Source organism: Pteropus medius, unplaced genomic scaffold (assembly GCF_902729225.1).
Source record: "Pteropus medius unplaced genomic scaffold, Ma_sr-lr_union100, whole genome shotgun sequence".
NCBI lineage: Eukaryota > Metazoa > Chordata > Mammalia > Chiroptera > Pteropodidae > Pteropus > Pteropus medius.
The window spans coordinates 3,916,443-3,938,994 of NW_024354502.1; the positions used below are offsets into that span (position 1 = coordinate 3,916,443).

Genomic DNA, 22,552 nt, shown 5'->3' on the forward strand with positions numbered 1-22,552 from the left:
ATTCTTGAGGAACCCAGAGTACACTAGCTTTCCTTTTTTTTTCCCTGCAAACAATGAATCCCAAGTTCATACTCTCATTGAATTGGCAAAGACAAAACAAAACAAAACAAAACAAAACCGGACTTTGGCAGTAGAAGAAGGAAATGGATAATTCTTTTCTAACGGGGAAAGTGCTTCATTTTTCATAACTCTTGAAGGCATGGTTTCTTTCACGGTTCAGATACAGCCATCATCCCCCCTCCCCCGCCCCCACAGTGTCTTCCAGGCTTACCTTTGTTGATGCAATAGAGCAGTAATTGGATATCTGGAGGTTTAACACTCTTCAGGGGTCTCTGACTTCCCTGCACAATCTGTGGACAACTTCCAAGCAGTCATTTCCCCAGGACACAAAATCTCGTTTCCAGACAATGCATGTTACTCCACCTCTGAAAGGAACCATGAGTTCTCCAGCCCAACACGGTACCGAAGGGCCCTTAAGAATGAGTTGACCGAGGCCGCTGTTTGAGGCTATGATGTTCTACACCAATAGCGATGCGGACCGAGAAGCAGGGGTGGTGACAGGCTTCCCCCTTTGGACAGACTTTAACTCAGATTCCTCCTCCTAGTTACCTTATCCCTTTATTCAACGATCAGATTTGTCACCTAGGTTGCTCTACAAAAAAAAATTTAAAGGAAGACATCCCGGTCCATTTCTAATCTTCCCTTTTAGGCACCCACGGCAATTTGCTCTTTGCGACTGGGGGCCGTGCTTTAGTCAGTACCCATGTGCCAGTTACTAGGAGAAGCTCAGCCTTCTCTAAACCTTTTAAAATAATGTGTTGATAGAATTATTACAACCATTGGGCCAGGGTTGTAAAGCCCTTGCACATTAGTCCTTGGCACTATTGAAATCTGGGGTCAGCTACTTCTTTGTTGTGAGGGGCTGTTCTCTGTCTTGGATGTTTGGCAGGCCCCCCGCCTCGACAACTAGATACCAGTAACACTCCTATTTGTGACAACCAAAAATGTCTCTAGATACTGCCACATGTCCCTAGGGAAGCAAAATTGCTCCTGCTTGTTTGAGAATCATTTCATTAGACGCAGACCGATGGGGAAATGAGGCTACATCACCATAGGATTTGTCCCTATAATATCTTTATCTGCTTGTATTTCTTCCGCCATCCATGCATTCCTGCCCTTCTGGCCCAAGCATTCCCTCACACTAATTACTTCTCTTATCACAGGGTAAAAACCGATTCATCTTAAAGTTTGACCCTTGTCCTCCCGTTGGTGACAACAGCCACTGAGAGATAGCAGTTCTCCCTGCAAAGGTTGTTAACCCATAATAACCTCTGATGGCCATGGTGAGTAGGGCTTCCCTATAGATACGCCCAGTAATGAGGGAGCTGAGCTGCTGGTTTTCCTGCCTAGATGAGCAGCGCTCACCTGGAAAGACATTGGCCGAAATGATCAGGAGTCAATTTGCTCACCTCTCCTCCGTTTGGGTGCATCGCAGCCTGCAGCCCTGCAAGGGCTGCCCCATCCACCTCCTGTACCAGAGCCCCGTGCATGGCAGGCCAGGCACGTCATTTGCACTTCTGTGTGTATGGTCAGTACCTTCAGGAATGATGGTGCCTCCCACCTTAGGGCACTAGATGTTGAAAAGTCTTAAGGTCAGGTCTCCTTGCTCCTGCCCAACCCTGTTGTCACTTTTGATGGGTAAATATCACATCCACATACATAACCCAGAGAGCAGAGCCTAAGAAAGCTTATCTTTCTGGAAAATGACCTACCTATACCAATCTTCATTAAAAGTTGTTCTTAAAATGACAACATATAAATAATCCCAAATTTAGAAGTAAGGTCATTTTTTTCATCTAAAAAAGTTTCACTCAATTTTCATAATACTTGGTCAGCATATGTAAGTAATTCATATTGAGATCTGATCCAAGCGGAGTTTTTTTTCTATTTTCTGCCTTATTTGCCAAATGACACAAATATTCTTACCCATTTAGACTGACAGCCAATATTTAATTCACCCATGACACTTTGAAATTGCATTTCTGAAAGGACGGAGCAACAAATAACTCTGTGTTATCAGCATCCTTCTAAGATTGAGGCTTGGGCTTCCTAGCACACTCTTCTAGCTATCTGGTCTACCTCCTTGATTAATAGATTTCTAAAGGGAGTCCAAGCAGAAAGATTATCTACAAATGGAGAGATCAACTTTGCCATTAGTCAGTGTGACCATGGAGAATCTTAATTAAAATGGAGCAATAACTACATGGCGAAATACCAAATATTCTGTGCTTAAATGCACCCAACAGAGTATGCTGCAGTATATATATATTTTTCTATTTGGTAGTTTAACTTTTTTTCTGGCAAGCATTTAAGTGTATTTTGACTTAAAACTAAAAAAAAAAAAAAAAAAAAAAAAAAAAGGCAAGACTTTTTACCAAATTTATTGTCCTAAGGAAACCGTGCCCAAGAAACAATCAACTTATCGAAACAGTATGCCACTTATCACCCAAGAGTCATGTTTAAAGATGCAAATGGCATCCTTCAATTGTTCTGTTTTGAATGCCCATCAATGTCTACTAAACATGTCTGTGTAAATGTCACCAGGATATTTTCTAGCTCTGAATTCATGAACTTTAATAATCCAATACTTTGCTTTTATACTAACTGGTTTCAAAGCACAAATAAGTGATCAGTTAAAGGTTAAAAAAATAATAATCCTGAGAGAGAGGAGTTTAGGTTTTTCCATAAGCAAATAGATGACCCTGAAGACGTCTTAACTGCCAGCTTCAGTTTAGCTCCCAAATGAGGGGATTTGGTACAGTAAATGTTCCCAGACTCCAGACTTAAGTATGACCTTCGCACAGCTAGTACGGAATTCAAGCCTACACTATCTGGATCCAGAATTATATATATCACATATGACATACCACATCTTTTTTTTATCTGCTCATTTGTTGACGGACACCTAGGTTGTTTCCATATGTTGGCTATTGTAAATAATGCCACAATGAATCACATTGTCTTATTTAATCTTCCTAAGATTCTGCTGGGCTGGACGGTGATTAGTCCCAGTGTATAGATGAGAAGCAGAAAATATGATTCTGTTCAACTCAAAAGAAAGACTGGGGGCAGAATTTTATAATAATTCATCTCCTGCACACGCATTTGCCCACAGAACAGGCTGTCCATTTTGCCTTACAAATAGTGGAAACTGGCTTTCATTTTTTATTTTACTTCTTATTGTCTCAGTGTCAAGAACATTTATTGATCCCACAACTATTCAAGGGATCCTTGGCTTCCCTGGTCAGCAGACAAGTAGCAGGTCTCAACTGGTGTTTCTGTAAGGGACCAGCATTCTAAGCATTGAATTGACGATTGCTCCCATTAAAGTAAAAAAAAAAAAAAAATTTTTTTTTTTACAGGGAAAAAAGAAGTTGGTTAATGAGAAGTCAATAGTAGAGTTTCTGAATCCAGACTATGTAGATTTGAATTCCATCACTTACTAGCTGTGTGACCCTAGGCCATTTATTAACCTCTCTGGGTCTCAGTTTTCTCATCTGCAAAATAGGAGGTAAGAAGACCTACCTCATACAGTTGTTGTGAGGATTAGATGAGTTATTATAGGTAAATTGTTCAGGCTAGTGCCTGGTATATAGTAAGTGCTTTATATTTTGCTGTTCTTCACAATTTTAACTTTTTCTCCCATAAATCTCTCTTAAACTCTTAGCTGCTGCTAGTATTTATGGATAAGTATGAAATGGTTCCTGATTTAGAACAAAAGTATATAATCAGTTATTTTAAAGGTGCTACACAAAGCACCATGTCAGGGGCTCATTCAACACTCCGTAGAAATCAGGTGAAGATGGAAAGAAATAATAAAAACAACACAAGCACTCACCATGTGCCGAGCATCCTGCCAAGCACTTATGATCAAATCCTTATATCCATATAACAACCCACTATCTTTCAGGTGGGAAAATAGAAACTTGGAAAGGATAAAGAGAGAAATGGCATCACAGGTAGATATCTTGGGAAGGGATTACCTGTGTGACCACAAAGAAGTCTCTTTCCCAAACTGGACTTCAGTTTCCCCAACTCTGTAATGATCTTAAAATCTGTACAAACCAAGTTCAGCCCACATTGCTGACTTTGGCTCAAGGTAACATTAACTAACAGTGGCGATGGTCATTGCTCACACTGAGGAGAATTCAGGGGTGTTCCGGCTCTCCCCAGCACAACCCTCACCTGCCTCCAATTGCTCCTGCTTAATAAGCCCAGCCCACGACCTGGTTTTGATCCTAGCCCTCATTTTTAGTCTCCTTAGCCATTCATGTCAGCTCCAACAGCATCCCTCGTTAGATCGGCGTGCGACGAGCCCTCTGTCCTCTGCTCCGTGGCACTTCCTCAGATCCCTCTTGTCCCAGAGCCTGATACCAAGCAACCGCTTTCAAATATTTACTGAGCAGACTGCCGCAAGCCCGGACTTCTAGGCAACTGCACTGGAAAGAGCGAACAATCAAAATGCCACTCCCATTACATTCTGAGAATACTTCAGAGTTTACAAATGACTCTTACATTCTTATGTCACCGAGCATCCCACCTCCTACGTGCCGCCAGCCGAGTGCTTATTCTAATCCGGCATGTACTACCGCGTCCGGAACATGACAGCACCCAAGCTTCACACTACCCATGAGCAGGTGCATCTCTACTTCAAAGACAGACAGCAAAGGCTCGGAGGGATGGGTCACCTTGCGCAGCATCAGACAACCAGTGAGGGGCAAAGTGTAACTGAACACAGTAAGTCTGATTCCTAAGTCCCCACTATGTGATTATGTCTCATTTAGGTCAATCACGTTTGCTCTGCAGTGGCACAGTGACAGATCACAGTAAGCACACATGTACACAGACCCAGAAAGCACCATGCAGTAGTGTCTCCCCTTCTCTCTCTCTCTCTCTCTCTCTCTCTCTCTCTCTCTCTGGCTTGCCTAATGCCTCTGCATTTTTCAAGAATCAGCACAAATGTGTTTTTTAAGAATCAGCACATAAATCAACTTCTCTTAAAATTCCCCTTTCTCCTCTCAGCTATTTGCACCCAACGAACTTACTGTACCATAAAGCAATTGCTGTTTATCTAGTCTCATGTTTATTTCCCCAGGGACAAGGACTCGGTTTCATAGGTCATTGAGTCCCCCTTGCCTGGGGTAGCGGGCGCCACACAATAGACCTTCAATACTTGTCTGTAGAGGAAAGGGGAGGGAGAAAAAAAAAAAGGAAAGAGGAAGGAGAAAAGGGGAAAAGGAAGAGAGAAAGAGAAGGGAGGAGAGGAAGCGGGGAGAGAGACAGAAACCATTCAGAGGAGAGTAATTTGCCTGCTGCCTATCGCTTTTGAATTACTTCACGTCTCTCGTGAGACAGTATATTTTTACTTTCCACTCTTGATTCTATCCAAATAGAAGATCAGATCACCAGGACTGACAAGTAGCAGTGTACTTAAATATGTGTGTACTCAAGGCTGGAGCCTGGAAAATCCTGGTTACCGTACAATACACCAAGCAACCAATTTGCAGACCATATCCCTCAGCTAACTTCACAAACCTCATCCCCAGAGAGGGCTGCAAGCTGGAAGATTCTCTTTAAATGTTCCCTTTCAATCACAACAGTTAAGACTTCCTTGAATTACACTGGGATGGAAGCCTTTGGCGGAGTGTCTGTTCCTCCATCCTGGCCCTCTGGCTGGGGGTATCAGAACGTGATCCAAGAAATGACCTCTCTCCTGGGCAGATGATGTGCTGATGCTGACACATACCTGAGTAATTTCACACATCGGGAGTCTTCGACATTCCGTCTGCCCAGGTGACTGACACTGATTCCCAGGCTCATGGCATCTCAGTTTATTTTCTATGCTTCCTGCCTCCAGAAAAAAATGGATCATTCATTTCCTTATTTTAGAGGCAGAAACATGAGGACACAGAAAAGAGACATGTAGACATTCTAGAAAGAAGAAAAGCCAAGACTGAAAATTCACAGCTTATTCGCATACTAGGCACGGTCTTCTGCGGAGTTAATACTATTTGGTTCCATTTTGGGCTTGACATACCTGAAAAATGGCAAGCAAGGCTGTATCTCACACTCCATGAGGTGTGAATTACCGCCTTGTCAAATGAGACAGTTCACAAAGTGTGGCATCGGGGTGTCATCCCAGGTCACCCAAACTCGACAGCCTGAATTTTTTGACCATTTAACTGCCCTGTGTGAAACACCTGTCTGGAACTCTAAATCTGAACTGCAGGTGATCAATGAGAAATTGGTCGTTAGAGGGCCATTGATGAAGTGAAAACTCCTCAAGCAGGAAAGGGTTTAAAAATATTCTGGAAAGTTCTTTGCTGATCTGCCTTCAACAAATCTTGTTTACATTTGTTAAGCGCATGCTCTCTGCCAGGCTTCATTTTAGATGTTTCGCGTGAAAGACTTCATTTAAATTCTCACAAGAGACCTACGAGATAGGCATTATTGTCACCCACATTTTGCCATAAAGAAACCATAGCACAGAGAGCTTTCCAGACGTGCTCAAGGTCACATGAGTCATGCTGGGATTCGAATCCAGTCTAATTAGCAAGCTGTGTTCTTAAACTTGACTGTTAATAGCCTCAATGGCCACCTATTATAAACATCATAAACACGATATATTAGGTGTGGTGAGATAGATACAAATACATATCATAATGTCAAGTTTGGGAAGGTCTCCCCACCCCCCTTGCAACATGGTGAATAAAAATATGCAGAATTAAAAATCTAAATATCACTATAAGACAAAAAAAAACAAGAGGGCCCAGAGAAGCAGAGGAAGAACTAGCATCTCTGTGGCTCCTCTGTATCTCCAGCACTTGAAATGTCATCTCGCGTAAGCCTCAGATCTTACAAGGCGGACGCCGCCCCCATTTTACAGGTGCGGGGACCGTGGCTGGAGGTTAATGGCGCATGCTCACACGGCTGCCACATTTAAACCTGGATTCGCTTGGGCTGAAAGCCAAGACTTCTGTAATCACTTCTATTAGCATCTAACATTTTGTCTTTTTTATGTGTCTCCTGAGTGTCAGTGCAAATCCTGTTAAAACACAAACAAACCTATTATACCTTATAGTTGGAAGTTAGTAGAATATCCATGTATTTATTTGTCTAAACCCTCACAAATGTATCACTCCCCATCCTGGAGCCCCCTGTACCCCCATTTTATGTCTGACTCACATTCCCGCAGACCTGCTTTATGCAGAAGTTCTGCTCCCTGGCCTCAGGTTTCAAAAATGAAATCTCCTGACTGGCAAACAGGCCCGAGGCCCCTGAAGTCAGCTGCCTGGCCCCACAACAATGAACAGTGGATGTGGAATGTCACTCAGTGTACATTCCAGAGAAGTTCGTCACCCAGCTCATCAGAACAAGCCAGGGTCATCCCGTGGCAGCACCGCTGGGTGTCACTGATGAATCTGCCCATTGCAGGTGCGGTCCTGGCCACACAGAGTGGAGAATTGCAGACCGTTTTCTCTTTCGTTTTTTAAAAATCACACCACACGATTCCTTCGCTCTGACCTCACATATCCTGCTGTGAGGAGGAACAAGCCCAAATCCCCTTCAGACCAGGAAAGATAACCAACATGGCTAACAATGGCTCTGAGTAGGAACCGGGGGCTGGTGACCTCCCCCTGCTGACAGTCATGCATCTGAGACAGATGTCTACGCAGCGTTCTTTGTTAAGCAAAAAAGAAAAAGAAAAAAAATAAGTCTCAATATCATCCTCATTCCTAACGAGAGGCTCAATACTCTCCCACTGCAGCCCCCAGATACCACTGTCATTTTGAACCAAATGACAGTTACTCATTTTCCGGCCCTGGATAGACAAACTGGGCATCTTGAGAGGGGTTTTTCCATCCCTCCACTTCTGTAAACTCTGTGATATTTTAGCATGAAATCACTTACTAAAACTGTAAGGGCCGAGGGGCCGGAATGTCATGTCATACCTGACAGAGTCGGACAGTCCTGTGTCCAGCCCTGACCCCAGCTCAGCCATCGCCTGGCTTGGCGATCTTAAACGAGTCTCCACATGACATCTGCAAGCCCTGGCAGCACCTCTGTGCCCATGAGAAAAAAAAAAGTGTCCTTTGTGGGAGAAACAGCACGGCCAGTACGGTGCCAGTGTGACTGCTGCTGGACTGTGGCCCCTTCACCCCTGGGCTGGGGCCTCGGGTGTAACCCACTCAGCCACTCACAGAACACTGTGTCCCTGCTTCTATTCATCAGTTGTGAAGCAGAACAGATGATATGTGTTTCCCACCCCCCCAGACTCTCTACCCCGATGAGGCTGAAATGACATGCAGAACGATGCATGAATCAGCCTGTGCACGAGAGATTTCTGCTCTGGGTCAATCCCACCTCGCTTCCCAAACCCTTCCTAACACTTTTAATGAAAAGCAAAGACACCGCTTACCCCCATGAGAGGTTTCCCACGCCACACGCGCATCCACACCACACATTCCACACTCAGAGAACCTTCCCCTTCCAAATGTGATCAAAAGCAGGGCGGGTTCCATAACTGTGCAGCCTGTGCCGTCGTCACACAGGCTCCATGCTCAGAAAAGCCTTGCACTGGATTCAATACTCTGAGGTCACCATCTGCAATTCTTAATCATTTTTTTTTTAACAAGAAGCCAGCCCTACATTGTCGCTTTGCATTGAGCCCCACAAATTATGTTGCTGGACCAGCCAACAAGGCTTTGGAAGCACCAGATAGCTTTCTTATACCCCACACAAGATTTAGAAAGGAGAATGAGATATGTCACTCTTTTGCAGAATGTGAAGGCTCCAGTGTAATTAGAGTTTGAGGCAGGATGGCGCACTGGACCTGGCTTAGGTTTTAGGAGGCACATTGAGCTGGGAGCAACCCTGCATCCTGCAAGTCCTCAGACACATTCCCTAACCTAGCTTTTCTTATCTGTAGACTACTAATGCCTACTCTTCCCCGTTAACGATGAAGAAAAGGTCTGTAAATGAAGAAAATGCCTGGCACAGGGCAGGTGCTCAACAAATATAAGTCCCTTCCCGACTTGTTTCCACAACAGATTCTTCAAGATAGGCCAGGCGCTCCCAGTCCAATAAGCAGTGGGGTGACAGGTGGCCTTGAAGATCCCTTTGGCTCTAGGATTACATGATCCTCCATTAACCAAGGCCTAGAAGCCAGCCCTCCTCCAGTCCGTGGATATTAGTCAGGACACACTCGATCGCAAGGGCAGAAACCCAACTCATATTAACCTAGGAGAAAGTGGTCGTTTGCTAGTTAATGACACTGGAAAATGCAAGGATACAGGCTCTGCTGGATCTGAGGATTTATACAATGTTATTCGATCTCTCCCTCTCCCTTTCCCTCTCCCTCTCCCGCTCCTTCTCTCTCTTTCTCCTCCTTCCTCTCTCCCTCCCTCTCCATATTTCCACCTTTTGGTCTCTCTTTGCTTTATTCTAAACTCATGCTCCCTTCACGTAGTAGACAGCATGGCTGCCAAAATCCCTAGACCCACGCTCTCTCAGTGTAGCAAGCCCAGTGGGGAGAGACATATCTCTCTCAATATCTATATATCAACCAAGGAAAAGACTCTGATTGATTCTGCTTGGAGTACATCTCCACTCCTGAACCAGTCATGACTGCCAGAGTGACAGGGTACACGCCCACCCAGGAGCAGGATGATGGGGCTCGAGCCTCATGATTGACAGTCCCAACGAGACCACAAGAAATGGGGGAAGGGGAAGTCCCTCAAAGTAATGGGGATGCCAGACAGATGGATGCAACACAATCACCGTGCCTTACGGGGTTTGCTATTCTTTTCCAATAGCTGCCAAAGGAAATGAAAGGAGGAAGAAGGGAATCCGGTGGGGTAAAGAGTAGCACTTAAACCAGGCTTCATTGAAGTATGGGAAGTAAGTGATACACATCGTCAGAGAGAATCTCTGTGAGGAAAGACAAAGAACTGAGAAAACGCAGCCTGTGTTCAAAAACTCCTAGTTGCATAACTGCGATTAACTTCACATCTTTAAACTTTTGATAGTGATGCATTTATTTTCATGTTTACTTTTTGTTTAGGCAACCAACACTGGTTTTTCATTTTAGTGCTAGTAGAAATTTTCCTTTTAAAAATAACTTTAAGTAAAAATAAAGTAGATTTGTTGAAAAGAAAATAATAAACAAATAATAATATAGACTTAGGTAGCTGTGGACAAATTAGTGCATGTATTTTGCCAATGACTAAGATATGAGAAACATCAGTTTAGTATATAAACAGAACTTCCTCTCGCTATATAGCAGTAAAACAAGTAACTGTGCTATTGCTGGTCCATACGGTGTCTCCGGCAAACTAAATATTATATTCCTCAATGTGCGAAGGGCAAAGCTTTAGCTTAAGTTACCAAATGGATCTGTGATAAGATCCTAGGACCCTCAGCTTCTGGCTGACAACACCTATTCCCCATGGCCAAGGGAGAACCAGGATATTGGCCCATTGTTTATGTTTCAGAGAGTCACGCAGGAGTAGGATTGATCTGAAAATTGCTCACCCCAGAGCTGGCCAGTATGATTGCCCTGGAGAACAGGAGGGCCCTTCTCCATGGCCACTCAAGGTTTGCTGGCTGCAAGAAGTATCAGCCATCTCTCTGGAGCTGGAGTTTACTCAGCTGATTTCCACATGTACCCACATGTAAAGGGGGAAGCTGGTTCCTCATTTGGACGACTGCTTGGTCTCCTAACTCACTATCAATTTCAGCCCAAGATAACCTAAAGATTCTTCTTATTGTCCACTCACCTTTTCGATTACCTTCTCTAGGCCAAAGCGAGAAGCCATCAGGATTTTGATGTGGATCAAGATGCCAAAAAGCTAAACAAAGCCTGCAAAGGAAAGGGTATGAGAGATATTTTGTTTGCTAATTTCCTTTTGCTAATTAAATTCTATCTCATATCTAACTTTCCCATGACCGTAGGAAGATAACCTCTCAGTTATCTCGTGTCTTCCAAGCTAACCCAGGTTGATTACTTCTCAGGTTCTCTTTATAAAAGATTCCAAAGTTATAATCAGATCCTACTGCTTTTCGGCATTCAATATAACAGTTAGAAATTAAATATTATAACATTTAATTTGACCTGGAGGTAGAAGAAACTTCATGAGAAGTATAGTCGATGCAATTCTAATGTCATCTAAGCCTCTCCAATCCGTTTCATGGGAGGTGGCAGGACTCGGGTCAAATGAGAGCTGAGTTAGGGATCTGAGAGCTGTGTCTAATAAATCAAGTGAACATAAAACTGTGGCCGAGGTCAAGAATCGAGGGTCAAAACTGGAGAAGCTGTTTCTATCCTGAGGGTAAGTGAATGGCCAACAATAAGAGGCTAGGCAACAGATCAGGAGTGAGGTAACCCCATAACGAGGTGGAACAAGGGAAGAAGCATCTAGGATTGAGGCCACGAAGAGAGGCTCTGGGAACCAAGGAGATCACTGATGAACGAAGGTCCTCATCCCAGAAGTGTAGGTTTTAGTATATTTTTGTACCCATCATCGCTAATTCCAGAACATTTTCATCACCCCAAAAGAACCTCACATTCATTAGCAGCCACTCTACCTCCCCCTTCCCTTCAGGCTCAGGCAATCATTAATCAATCTACTTTCTGTCTCCATGGATTTGCCTATTCTGGACATTTGATATAAACGGAGTCATACGTTATCTGACCTTTTGTATCTGGTTTCTTTCACTAGGCATAATGTTTTCCAAAAATAAGCATTAGATTTTTACTTAGAAGTAAATTAGTGATTTACTCTCCTAGGAATGGGTGGGCACTGTGGTAGAATAAATATGGCCACAAATTCTTTGTGTGACTCCAGAGGACGGGACTGAGATCCGTGGCGGAAGTTCTAAGAAGACATATTTTGCTTCAATATAAGGAACTATATCTAACTATAGAATAGGCTGCCTTGCCCAAGAAATGTCAGAAAAGTCCCAAGGGAGTTGAGGTCGAAGAAGATCTGGAAGGGAAGTGGTAGAAGGGATTTCTACACAGTAAATATTCTTGAAGAAATCGGAGGGGTGGGGGAGAGAGAGAGAACATTCTAAATGAAGAGTGACAATGAGGGCTCTTGGTTTGGGGACAGCAGGGGAAAGCTCAGCAGAGACGAACTTCTCCTCACTCATACCCTGACCTGGCTCAGCTCGTATTTGGATAACAGCTGTCTGGAGACCTGTCTGACTAGCAGAGGCAGGATGTTTACAGTTGTAAGCTTTGCAGAGTGGCTGACCCAGCCTCCCAGGTGCTTCCCCGCTGCCTCACAGGTGAAGTCCTGACACCTGGATGTGGGTTGGAGACAAGAGCTGAAGTGGGTGTGAGAACGAGTCTAAGGTGCAATTAATGATAAACTCCTTCCACGCTCCTCGCCACCCTGCGAATTTAGTTCTGTGAGCACGGGTGGAGTGCCTACTGAATGGCAACGTCCTGCAGTGCCCCCTCCCCACTGGACACTGTGGATGTGACCACAGTGTGGGACCACTCTCATCCTGGCTGCTGCTATAGAGCACATTCTATGTACCAAGCGCTACGCTGAGTAGGGCATGGACATCATCTGTGTGACCCTCCCCACGACACTGTAAAGTTGTATGATGACAGTTTAACAGATGAGAATGCCACAGGCCAGAGGTTAAATGTTTTCCCCAGGTCTAAAGAGTTATGAAAGGAACTTGGGCGATCAGAAACTAGGGTCACCTTGGAAAGCTATGATTTGGTCGAAGGTCTAGAATTCCAGCCTCTACTCATGAGTGCAACCCAAAGTAAAATTCTATCGTTGGCGAAAACTGTCATCAAGACCATGTACCCATCTCGCTGACATACCATCCCTACCAGGGCTGGATTTGAATGTGTAGGGCCATGCTTTACGATAGCCATAAAAGTGAGCCATATAGGTCACTTTAAATTTTTGAGAAGCCAAATTTTAAAAGAAAAAAAAAAGCTGGTGAGATTAATTTTAATAATATACTTCAGTTAATACTGTATCAAAAATATCAACAGACAATCCACAGAAAAAATTTTAATGAGGTATTTGACATTCCTTTTCTTCACATTCGGCCTTCAAAATATGATATGTATTCTACACTTACAGAACATTTCAGCTGGGACCAGCCACACTTCAAGTCCCCCACAGCCACGTGTGCCCACCGTATCGGGCAGTGCGGGTCCAGAGGTCCCACGAACCTAAAAGATTCTGTGCACTTTCTGCCCACTCACTTACTTACGCAATTCAAAATAGTATGAATGCTATATCGTAAAACAAGATTCGATTTTTCCAAGTAGTAACATGAAACTTACAGGTTGTCTTGTTGTTTCTTTGGTGCCACTGCTTTCCTGTGGCTTAAGTACCCACCTGATCTGGGTCTTTGTTAATCCACAACAGCCCTCTACCCCTCCCCCAACACTGACCTCTTTGTCAGGCCTTCCTCTCAGGCCCTGTGCCCTCTGCTGCCCCCACCCCAACCTTGTCCTTTTGAAGAGACTGCCTTAATGCTTAGGGGGTATGAACCCCAACATCCATTATCTTCTCTGAAATGTAGGAGGATGTTTGTCATTCTCACTTACAGAAACACAAAAACAGGCTCTTAGAAAAGCTGCTATGGAGATGATCTAGTCCACTCGCTTCTGACACTTTAATATGCATTCGAGTCACCAAGGGTTATTATATTAATAATCTTGTTAATATTGCAGGTTCTGACTGGGTGTTCTGAGTGGTTCATGGGATTTTGCATTTCTAATAAGTTCCCAGGTGATGCTGATGCTGCGGGTCCTGGGACCACACTCTGGGGGGTAAGGTCTAGTCCATCTGAGATCCACAGAGACTAAGCAATGCTGCTCAAGCCACACGGGAGCAGAGCCAGGCCTGGAACTCAGACCTCGTGACCCTGAGCTCAGTGTTATTTCTACTCCCCAACTGTGGGAATGAACTTCAGACCTGGGTTCCAGCTGCTGCTCTGCCACTTACCAATGCCGTGACCTTCATTTTCTCATCTGCAAAATGGGGCTAATAATGTCTCCTTACGGGGAGGTGCTGAGGATAAATCAGGCAGCACAGGGCCCCGTACTGCCCTGGCCTTCGCTATATGCTAATCTCCTTCTTTTAAACAATATGCTCAGATCCAAAATCCACACGCAGCCCATGACATCAGTCTGATCGGCGAGGAGACCCGCCCTTGATCAGTCTTTGTTCTCCATGGCTGGGGGCGTAGCAGGTTGAACAGTGCCCCCCACCCAAAAATATATACCCCCCACCCCGGAATTTATGATTTGACCTTATTTGGGTAAAGGGCTCTCGCAGATGTAACTACGTTCTCTGAAATGAGATCATCCTGGATTAATTACCCGAGCGGGCCCCATAACCATCCACAAGTGTCCTTAAAAGGCCCAGAAAAGAAGACACGCAGAGAGGAGGCCATGTGAAGACAGGCCAAGATTGGAGCGATGCGGACACTGACCGAGGAATGCTCAGGGTGGCCGGCAGCCTCCAGAAGACGCAAGAGGCGATGAACAGATCTGCCCCAGAGGCTCTGGGGTGGGGGCGGGGGACACTGACACCCCGATTTCAGACTTCGAGCCTCTCGAATTGCAAGGGAATAAACAGCGGTTGTTCTGGACCACCCAGTTTGGTAATTGTCACAGCAGCCTCATAAAACCAATCCGGTGGGCAAGTGGAAAGTAATGACCCTCCCGCACGGGAAAACTTCTCCCTCATTCCTTACTCCATCTACCTTCCCTGCATCTCCCTTTCCAGAGAAGGAATCAAGGGACAGGACGCCCGGCGGTGTTAGCAGAAGAGATTCGCGCTTGGGCACCAGGAATGGGGATTCAGCCCCAGGTCCAGGGAGGCAGGCCATGGCTGGCGTTTGGGACCTGTGGGGAGAGCTCGGACCCTGGTTCCCGATGTGGGTCACTCGTCCAGCACGTGGGCCCCTGGAGTGAAGCAGAAGGCACTTGGACTCCCGTGGCCACCGTCCTGGGGGAACTCAGCTCGGTGTCACCAAGAAAACTGTGAGAAAAGCAAAAACCAGGAGGCCCCGCAGCCCGCCCGAGGCTGGCGGTCACGGGCTTCTGACCTGTCCTGTGTCATCGCCTGACAGAGTCCGAGGCACAGGGAGGGCTTAGGTTCCCTCTTTTCTCAGATTTTAAAAAGCCTTTCCCGGAACCCCTGGGGATCGCCCCGGTGCCTCAAACCATTGTAAATGTTTACAGGAAATTGTTCAGCGGCACCGACACATGACACATGCATTGTGAAATGTAAGATGAGGTCACTGTTCAGTAAATCGCCTCCTGGTCGGGTAGTGGGGACGGCTCCCAGGATCGACCCGGGACCCAGACCCCAAGGGCCTGAGCGAACCTGGTCATTCCCACGCTGCCCTCATCGCCGTCTGTTGCTGAGCTATCACAGGGCGGCCGGCTCTCTGGTGTCTCTTACGGCATTCCGGGAAGGAAAGGCTAAAAAACATTATTTTTTTGAAGTTTAACTCGATTTTTCTGATGCGGGATGATCCAGATGTGGGAGGACTGTGGCATCCGGGTAGAGGGTTTCCAATTTGTACCTGCTGCATACAGCCCACCTGAGTAGCCCATGCAGCCTACACCAATGCGGAGAGACAAGGTTAGGTCATAAGGCAGTGCAAACGCCTCCGTTCATTGATTCAGTCACAGACGTATGCAGGCGTTTAAACTCTCATTCACTCAGCAAGTCATCTGATAGATAGTAAGGGACTTCTGTGTGAATGTAGCAGTGAGCAGAAGCCCCTGCCCCCGTGGAACTTGTAGTGTGGTGTGACGGAGACAGGACGAAGGAGGAGGACAGGCCCTTGGGAGGGTCACTGGGGCAGAAATGCCTCTCGCGTCCCAGAAGAGTCCAGTGAGTTAAGTCCTGAAGAAGTGGTGGGGGTGAAAATGAGAGTCAAAGATAAGCGTGTTCCAGGTTAGAGGGAACAGCCCGTGCCACGAGCCAGAGGTAGGAAAGGAAGTGTCACTTATTCTAGGAGCTTCAAGTGATCCACAGAGTTGATGGGAAAGAGGCCTGGAGAGGGTGAGTGGGGAGGGACAAGACTTTGAAAGGCAAGTAGGAACCAATCCAAAAGCCCCACTAAAGAGCCGAGATTTTACTCCGGATTCGAAGGGGCCCGTAGTGGAAGGTTTGAAGCAGAGGAGGGAGGAGGCTGCTCTACTCATCAGAAAGACCATCCCGGGTGGCCGAATGCCGCCCAGAAAGGGTGAGAGTAAGGCAGGAACCCCGTGTGGGGATCAGGGGTTCTCAGGGACATGACCAAGGTGACGATGGAGAGACATGGATGATCTGAGGGATACTAAGCAGGTGGATTAGTGAGGTCTCGGGGGTGACTAACTGGATGTGAGGTGAAGGGAAAGAGGGAGCCAGGGATGAGCCCCAGAGTCCTGGCTGACACAGAGAATGGGCCCCCTGGGAGGCAGGAAGACTCCTCACAGGGATGACATTGATAAGGGTCCAGGCCTGAGAGGTGAGGGCCCCAGTCCTGGGCAGGAGCAGCCCACATGGAAAGAAAGGGGCGGATTCAATATATTTTTATGAGAAAAAGAATTCCCTTTTGAGGTGAGATTGCTGGCCCAGAAGTTAAAAAGTAATGATAATAATGTCACAGAGGAAGTAACAAGATATACATTACGTGGGTGAAGCTGCAGGAGGAAATGAAGAGGAACGGCATAAATATCAGTGTTGGAGCTGAACCAGAACGAGGCAGGTAATTAACCCCTACTATTTTTAGAAGTGAGCAGAGCCTAGAATGTTCTGTTTCTCCTGTTCGAATCAAAGAGCTGGATCTTCTCAGAACGGTAAAGGTGGAACTAATCCTGACAACTAAGTGAACAGTCTATCATCATGGTCTCAAATTTAGAACATTTTCATCACCTCAAAAAGAAACTTGCTACTCTGTAGCTATCACTCCCCTACCCACCCCATCCCCAGCCACTATAGATTTCCTTACTCAGGACTTTGATATGAATGGAATTATTATTATGTGGCCTTCTGTGCCGGCTTCGTTCAGGTAGCATAACGTTTTGAAGGTTTGTTCATATCGTGGTATGTATCGGCCCTTCATTCCTTTCTCTGGCCAAATAATGTTCTGTTGTGTGGATTTACCGCATGTGGTTTACCCGTTTGATGAACATTTGGGTTATTGCCAGCTTTTGGCTATTATGAATGATGCTGCAGTGGACATTTGCGTACAAGGTTGGTGTAGAAATTTGTTTGCGTTTCTCTTGAGCATACACCTAGGAGTTTAGTTAAGGGATAAGCCATGCTCCTTCCTCTTTCCACCAGAACGCCTAGCGCTGTGCTTCACGCGGTGGGAGGCCTCCATGGATCTGTCAAGTGAGTGAAGAAGAATACAGTCCTCCACAGCTAAAGTGTCCACTGGGTTCCTCCACAGCCTCTGACAACGGCTGTGGTTTCCCCACACTCGACTAAAATAAACCTCCATCTTGTTTCTTGGTCACTCTCACTTTTTTTCTTTCTCCTGCACTTTAGGCACCGACGAAGCAACCATCATTGAAGTCTTATCAAGAAGAACATCGAACGAGAGGCAACAAATCAAGCAGAAGTACAAGGCAACATATGGCAAGGTGATTGCGAGGGTCCTGGCAAACACGCACGCGGCCTTGGCCTTGACCGTCTCTGCTTCTCCTACGTTCCCCAGGCAGTGGAGAGGATCTGTACAGCTTTACTGAGTTAGCCCAAGAGGCAAAAAAATGAAACAGCTATTTAAAACTCTAATCGACTTTAGTAAAACTGAAATGGCCTTGTGAACGTAATAGCCTATAAAATCAATATTCTTTAACTCATTTTTTAAATCGACTTCATTTTTCTATTAATCCCTCTGTCATTTTTTCTACTCATTTGGACTAATTCTACATATTAACTTAAATCGACTTCATTTTTCTATTAATCCCTCTCATTTTTTCTACTCATTTGGACTAATTCTACATATTAACTTACAGACAGGCCAGTGATTTGTAAACCAGTATTCACTGGTGGGTCTTTATATAAGAATTCTTCATTTATTCGGCTTTCTTCAAGAATAATATCTTCGTCATAAATGATTATTTCAGAAAACTAAAAAACCGCTTCATTTCATTAAGCATCAACACCTTTTTTTTCTCATTGTTTCTTTCATATTTTTCATTGTTGATGGTGTATAGATTTGTATAGAAATCTTGAAGTATGCCTTAGGCTTTATAATGTATTAATAATGAACACGATTTAACATTTTCTTAATGTCAGTAGAATGATAAGTATGCGAAATGAATATTGGTTATTGTGTTATATCTAATCCACATTTATAAAACCTTTATAGTTTCAATCATTCTATGTATAAATAGAGAAGCAGAGATGGATTTTTTTTACTTATCTGACAGTGGGCAGGCAACAATCTCTTTAGGCCTCTGTCTCAACATATATAGAATGAAAATGATAATTTACCTCCCTTCTCAGGTTGCTGGGAGAATCAAGTAGGATCATGCCAGCACACACCAGTAAAGGGAAGCTATGCTAGGTGTGGACGTTTCTCTTCTACCAAGAGGAAAAGTGGAGCTCGTCCGTTGACATGACTTACGCAAAATCACGCACGTGCTAAGAAAGAGAATCAGGACTCGGGTCCAAGTCTCCTGGCTCTGGGGCCAGTGTTCACTCCTAGAGAACCCGTGGCCATGAGAAGAGCTATGTGTTTATACCCCAAGTGGCGCAGATGGCTGTACTTCCATCGTTTTTATAGTGTCTCTCTTCACGATCAGTTTTGTCAATGTCATTCACTGATGACACTGATCAAAATAAGTGAATCTTCAATTCAGCCGCATTTAGCTGAATTGAATGATGTGGAGCTTTCATCCATGCCAGTGTGCCTAAGTGTGGCAGCCTCTCAAGTGATGTATCTACTTCCACCCCAACAATCTGGAAAGGCAAATATAGGCTTCTTCAACTTTAGCGTGAAATAAGAGTAAATGGGTTTGAAGTGAGGGCTTCAGGACTCTGCTAAAGGTAAAGTGGACATGCGCCAGCACAAAACTTTGCAATACCAACATCTGCCGATCATTTGCACATTTTCCAGTTCTCAGCTCTGTTCTGGAGACCGCCAGAGAGGCGATCTAGAATCATGACATCGCGAAGCTGGAAGATGTTAGAGACAAACAAATCTAAGTCCCCATGTCAACTGCGCTTCAAAGACAGTAGCCATCCCAAGGTGACACACTTAGTTAGCAGGGAAACCAGGATCAGAGCTGAGGCTTCCTGAGCTGGCTTCTGTATCCAAACAGAATGTAAACACAGAAGAATTTGTTTTTGTGCTTGCGGCTTAGAAGGGTACACAGCTGGATTTCTTTTCTTTGCAGTTGTGTATATAGCAGGGCCCCCTGAGCCTTAGGGGATGCATTCCAAGACCCCCAGTGAATGCCTGAAGCTGTGGATAGACCAAACTCTACATATAATATACTATGTTTTTTCCTATACATATACCTACAATAGTTTATAAATTAGACAAAGAAAGAAATTAACAACAATAACTAATAATAAAATAGAACAATTATAACGACATACTGTAATAAAAGTTACATAAATGTGGCATTATTAAGTAAAATAAGGGTTATTTAAATACAAGCACAGTGATACTGTGACAGTGTCTCTTTCAGGATTAACATGATAACCAGAGTGACTACATATCTGGTTTGCCCAGGACTGTCCCTATTTATTCCTATTGTCCTCTGCAATTATTAGTAATGCCCCTTCCACTCTCAAAAGCATTCCTGTTTGGGTGACGAATGATCTGGTCCCCCTAAAGATAACACACTTGTATTCTAGTCCTTTCTGCCTGGGTGTTCGGGGACAAGTCCTTCATTTTTGAGGTCGATAAACGGAGATAATGCCAAAGTGCCTCCCGCCAGGGCTGTGTGGAGATCGGTGAGAAAGGGCTCTCTGAATCCCAAAACATTCTGCGAACACTGGTTGTTATTGTGATGCATCTTTGGGGTCTCCAGCCCCGAGCAAGGGGTCGTCTCTCTGCCAGTCCTGGGGGAAGACGCAGGGGTAATCAGGGTGACCACTGCCCTTCAGAGAAGGTCACTCGTGCCTGCAGAGCTCCAGTCTAGACTACCCCCACGTTTCCAAGACAGGTTTCCTGTCAACTCTGAGGCCAAGCGGTGAGGAGAGCAGACAGACACCTGTCCCTCCCCTCTTGGGCCATTCCTACTCAGGGCTCACGCTGTCTTCTCACAGGACCTGGAGGAAGTGCTCAAGAATGAGCTAAGTGGAAACTTCAAGAAGACAGCCTTGGCCCTTCTGGATTGCCCCAGTGAATACGATGCCCGACTGCTACAGAGAGCCATGGAGGGCCTGGGCACGGACGAGGCAGTGCTCATCGAGGTCCTATGCACAAGAACCAATAAGGTTAGTCCCAGCTGAGCCCTCGGACCTGGCCTCCAGGGGAGCGTCCATACGCCCCTCAGAGATGGTTGCAGCGGCCAGAAGGGACACTATACCCCACATTCCACCCACGGGACAAGCAAGTGTCTGGGCAGAAGTGTGTCTGCTTGGCCCATGCAGGAGAGATGCCCCTTGTAATCCTCCAGTGGTCAGTCTTGTTGTGACTGACCCTGGCTTGAGAGAATATCCTTCCAGAAGGGCTGTACCAATGCAGCTTTTGTCTTTCTAAATGGACGCATAGTTTTATATGCAAGAGGAGAGCTTCTCCTTTCGCCCCATCCCCCAGCCAGACTTTGCAGGCCTTCCGGAATGAATAATGCAATAAGCAGTCCACGCAGGTGTGTGTAGCTGCCTCGTCCACGGCTGTCACCTGGCGTGGCGTACAAAAAACACGACTGACAAGGCAGGGAGGTGGGTGGTGCAGGGGCCCCCTGGCTGCCAGCACCTCTCCGGAGGTTTCTGTGTCCTTCTATCTGCAGACCTCTCCCCTGTCCCTCGGGCACATGACAGACACCATTCAGGAGTAGGAAAGACTATTTGCTAAGGCTGCAGTAGAAACTCATATGTCTTTGGTTCCAGAAGCCACGAGGGCCAAGGAATCATCAAGAGTAAAGAGGGTCCACAGGTCAATATCTGGAGACCTCATCTCTTTTCCACAACCACCCAGCACGGTAGAATGGAGGCGGGGTGCGGCAGAGGGCAGCAAGAAAAATGCCAGAAAATCCCAACATTCTTGAGGCCTTCAGGTAGGAAAGAGAAGCAGTGGTTGGAAAAGGCAGCAAAGAAAAACCGCATCAGCGCTCTGAAGCTAAAAGGCTATTTCAGCCTTGAGTGCCGTCCACCCTGAGCTGGTTGCTTCCGCTCAGCCCGGGCTGTCCAGCCATACTGCCCGCAGCGCCCCGTGCTCCAAGCTACAGCTGCAAACCCCTTTGTTGAGCTTCCCTAGACTGCTTTTCTTCCCACGAGACAATAGAAACCCTCCATTTCCAGGAGGTTTAGTTTAGGATTGTGCCTTACAGGAGGATTAGCAAAGGAGGGTGGCATCGGTTCAGTCCAACAGCCACCGAACTTTCCCTACTCAGCATTCCCACCTTTTCCAGATGCACCACAGCCCCAGAGAAGGAACATTCGATATGGGGCAACTGGCAGCCTGCCTTGGCAAGAAGGTTAATATGATCATGATTTTTCTAATCTTATTTGACCACATGCTGTTCCCCCTCAGCCTAGTTTCTTTCAGGTCCTGGACTCAACAACAAGGAAAACCCTTTATTTTCAATCAAATAGATCTGACAGTAAAAAGAAGAAAAACAGAGACAGAGCATGTCGCAGGTTCAGGCAAATCCCGGTGGTGGGATGGAAGGCGAAGAAAGGAGGGGAAGCTACACAGACACAGGTGTCAGCTGTCACCTCCCTCCCACAGCCCTCTCAACCCCCAAAGCACACAGCCCGGCTCCACACTCTATCACCCGTCACTGACTTTCACTTCAAACAGGCTGCAGGTGACACTCTGGGGAAACACCTGCTGGTTCACACTGCCGGTTCAGGTGTAAACGGAGGCAGCTCCTGAGTGGGCCACTTGGCACCAGTCATTGATCTACAAAGCAATTCTTCCCAGGACACGCCCTACAGAGAAACATACACGTCTGCTCCAGCAAACCGTTTCCTGAATGAAGCCTTGTTTGAAGTAGAGAAAAACTGGAAACCTATGTCCATCCAGTGGAGACTGGCTAAATAAACTGTGGCCTATTGTAGGATGGGACATTTTGTATCCATTTAAAAAAAACACTAGGTGACTAATTATGTATAAGCATAGCTGGATTTCGAAGACATATGATTGAGTGAAAAAATAAGTCAAAGAACAATGTGTACAGTACTGTTTACGCACACATGCAAAATAATTCTATACATTTCCAATAGCATACATGTGTGCACGAATCAGAGAAAAATATTTGCGAAGGTATGCACTGAACGCAGGCTACCTGGCGGGGGCTGGGGCGAGGAGGTACTGGAAGAAA

General features: G+C 45.6%; 1 protein-coding gene across 1 annotated transcript in view; it reads left to right on the forward strand.

Annotated features, from left to right (window-relative positions):
• The window catches only part of ANXA13 (annexin A13), a 42,913-nt gene that overhangs the window by 6,445 nt on the left and 13,916 nt on the right, over positions 1-22,552 (forward strand). Inside the window, exons 3-5 of the mRNA XM_039853816.1 lie at positions 10,860-10,935; positions 17,595-17,689; positions 20,331-20,501. Of these exons, the coding sequence (XP_039709750.1) occupies positions 10,860-10,935; positions 17,595-17,689; positions 20,331-20,501 (342 nt within the window). The remainder of the gene's footprint in view (positions 1-10,859; positions 10,936-17,594; positions 17,690-20,330; positions 20,502-22,552) is intronic.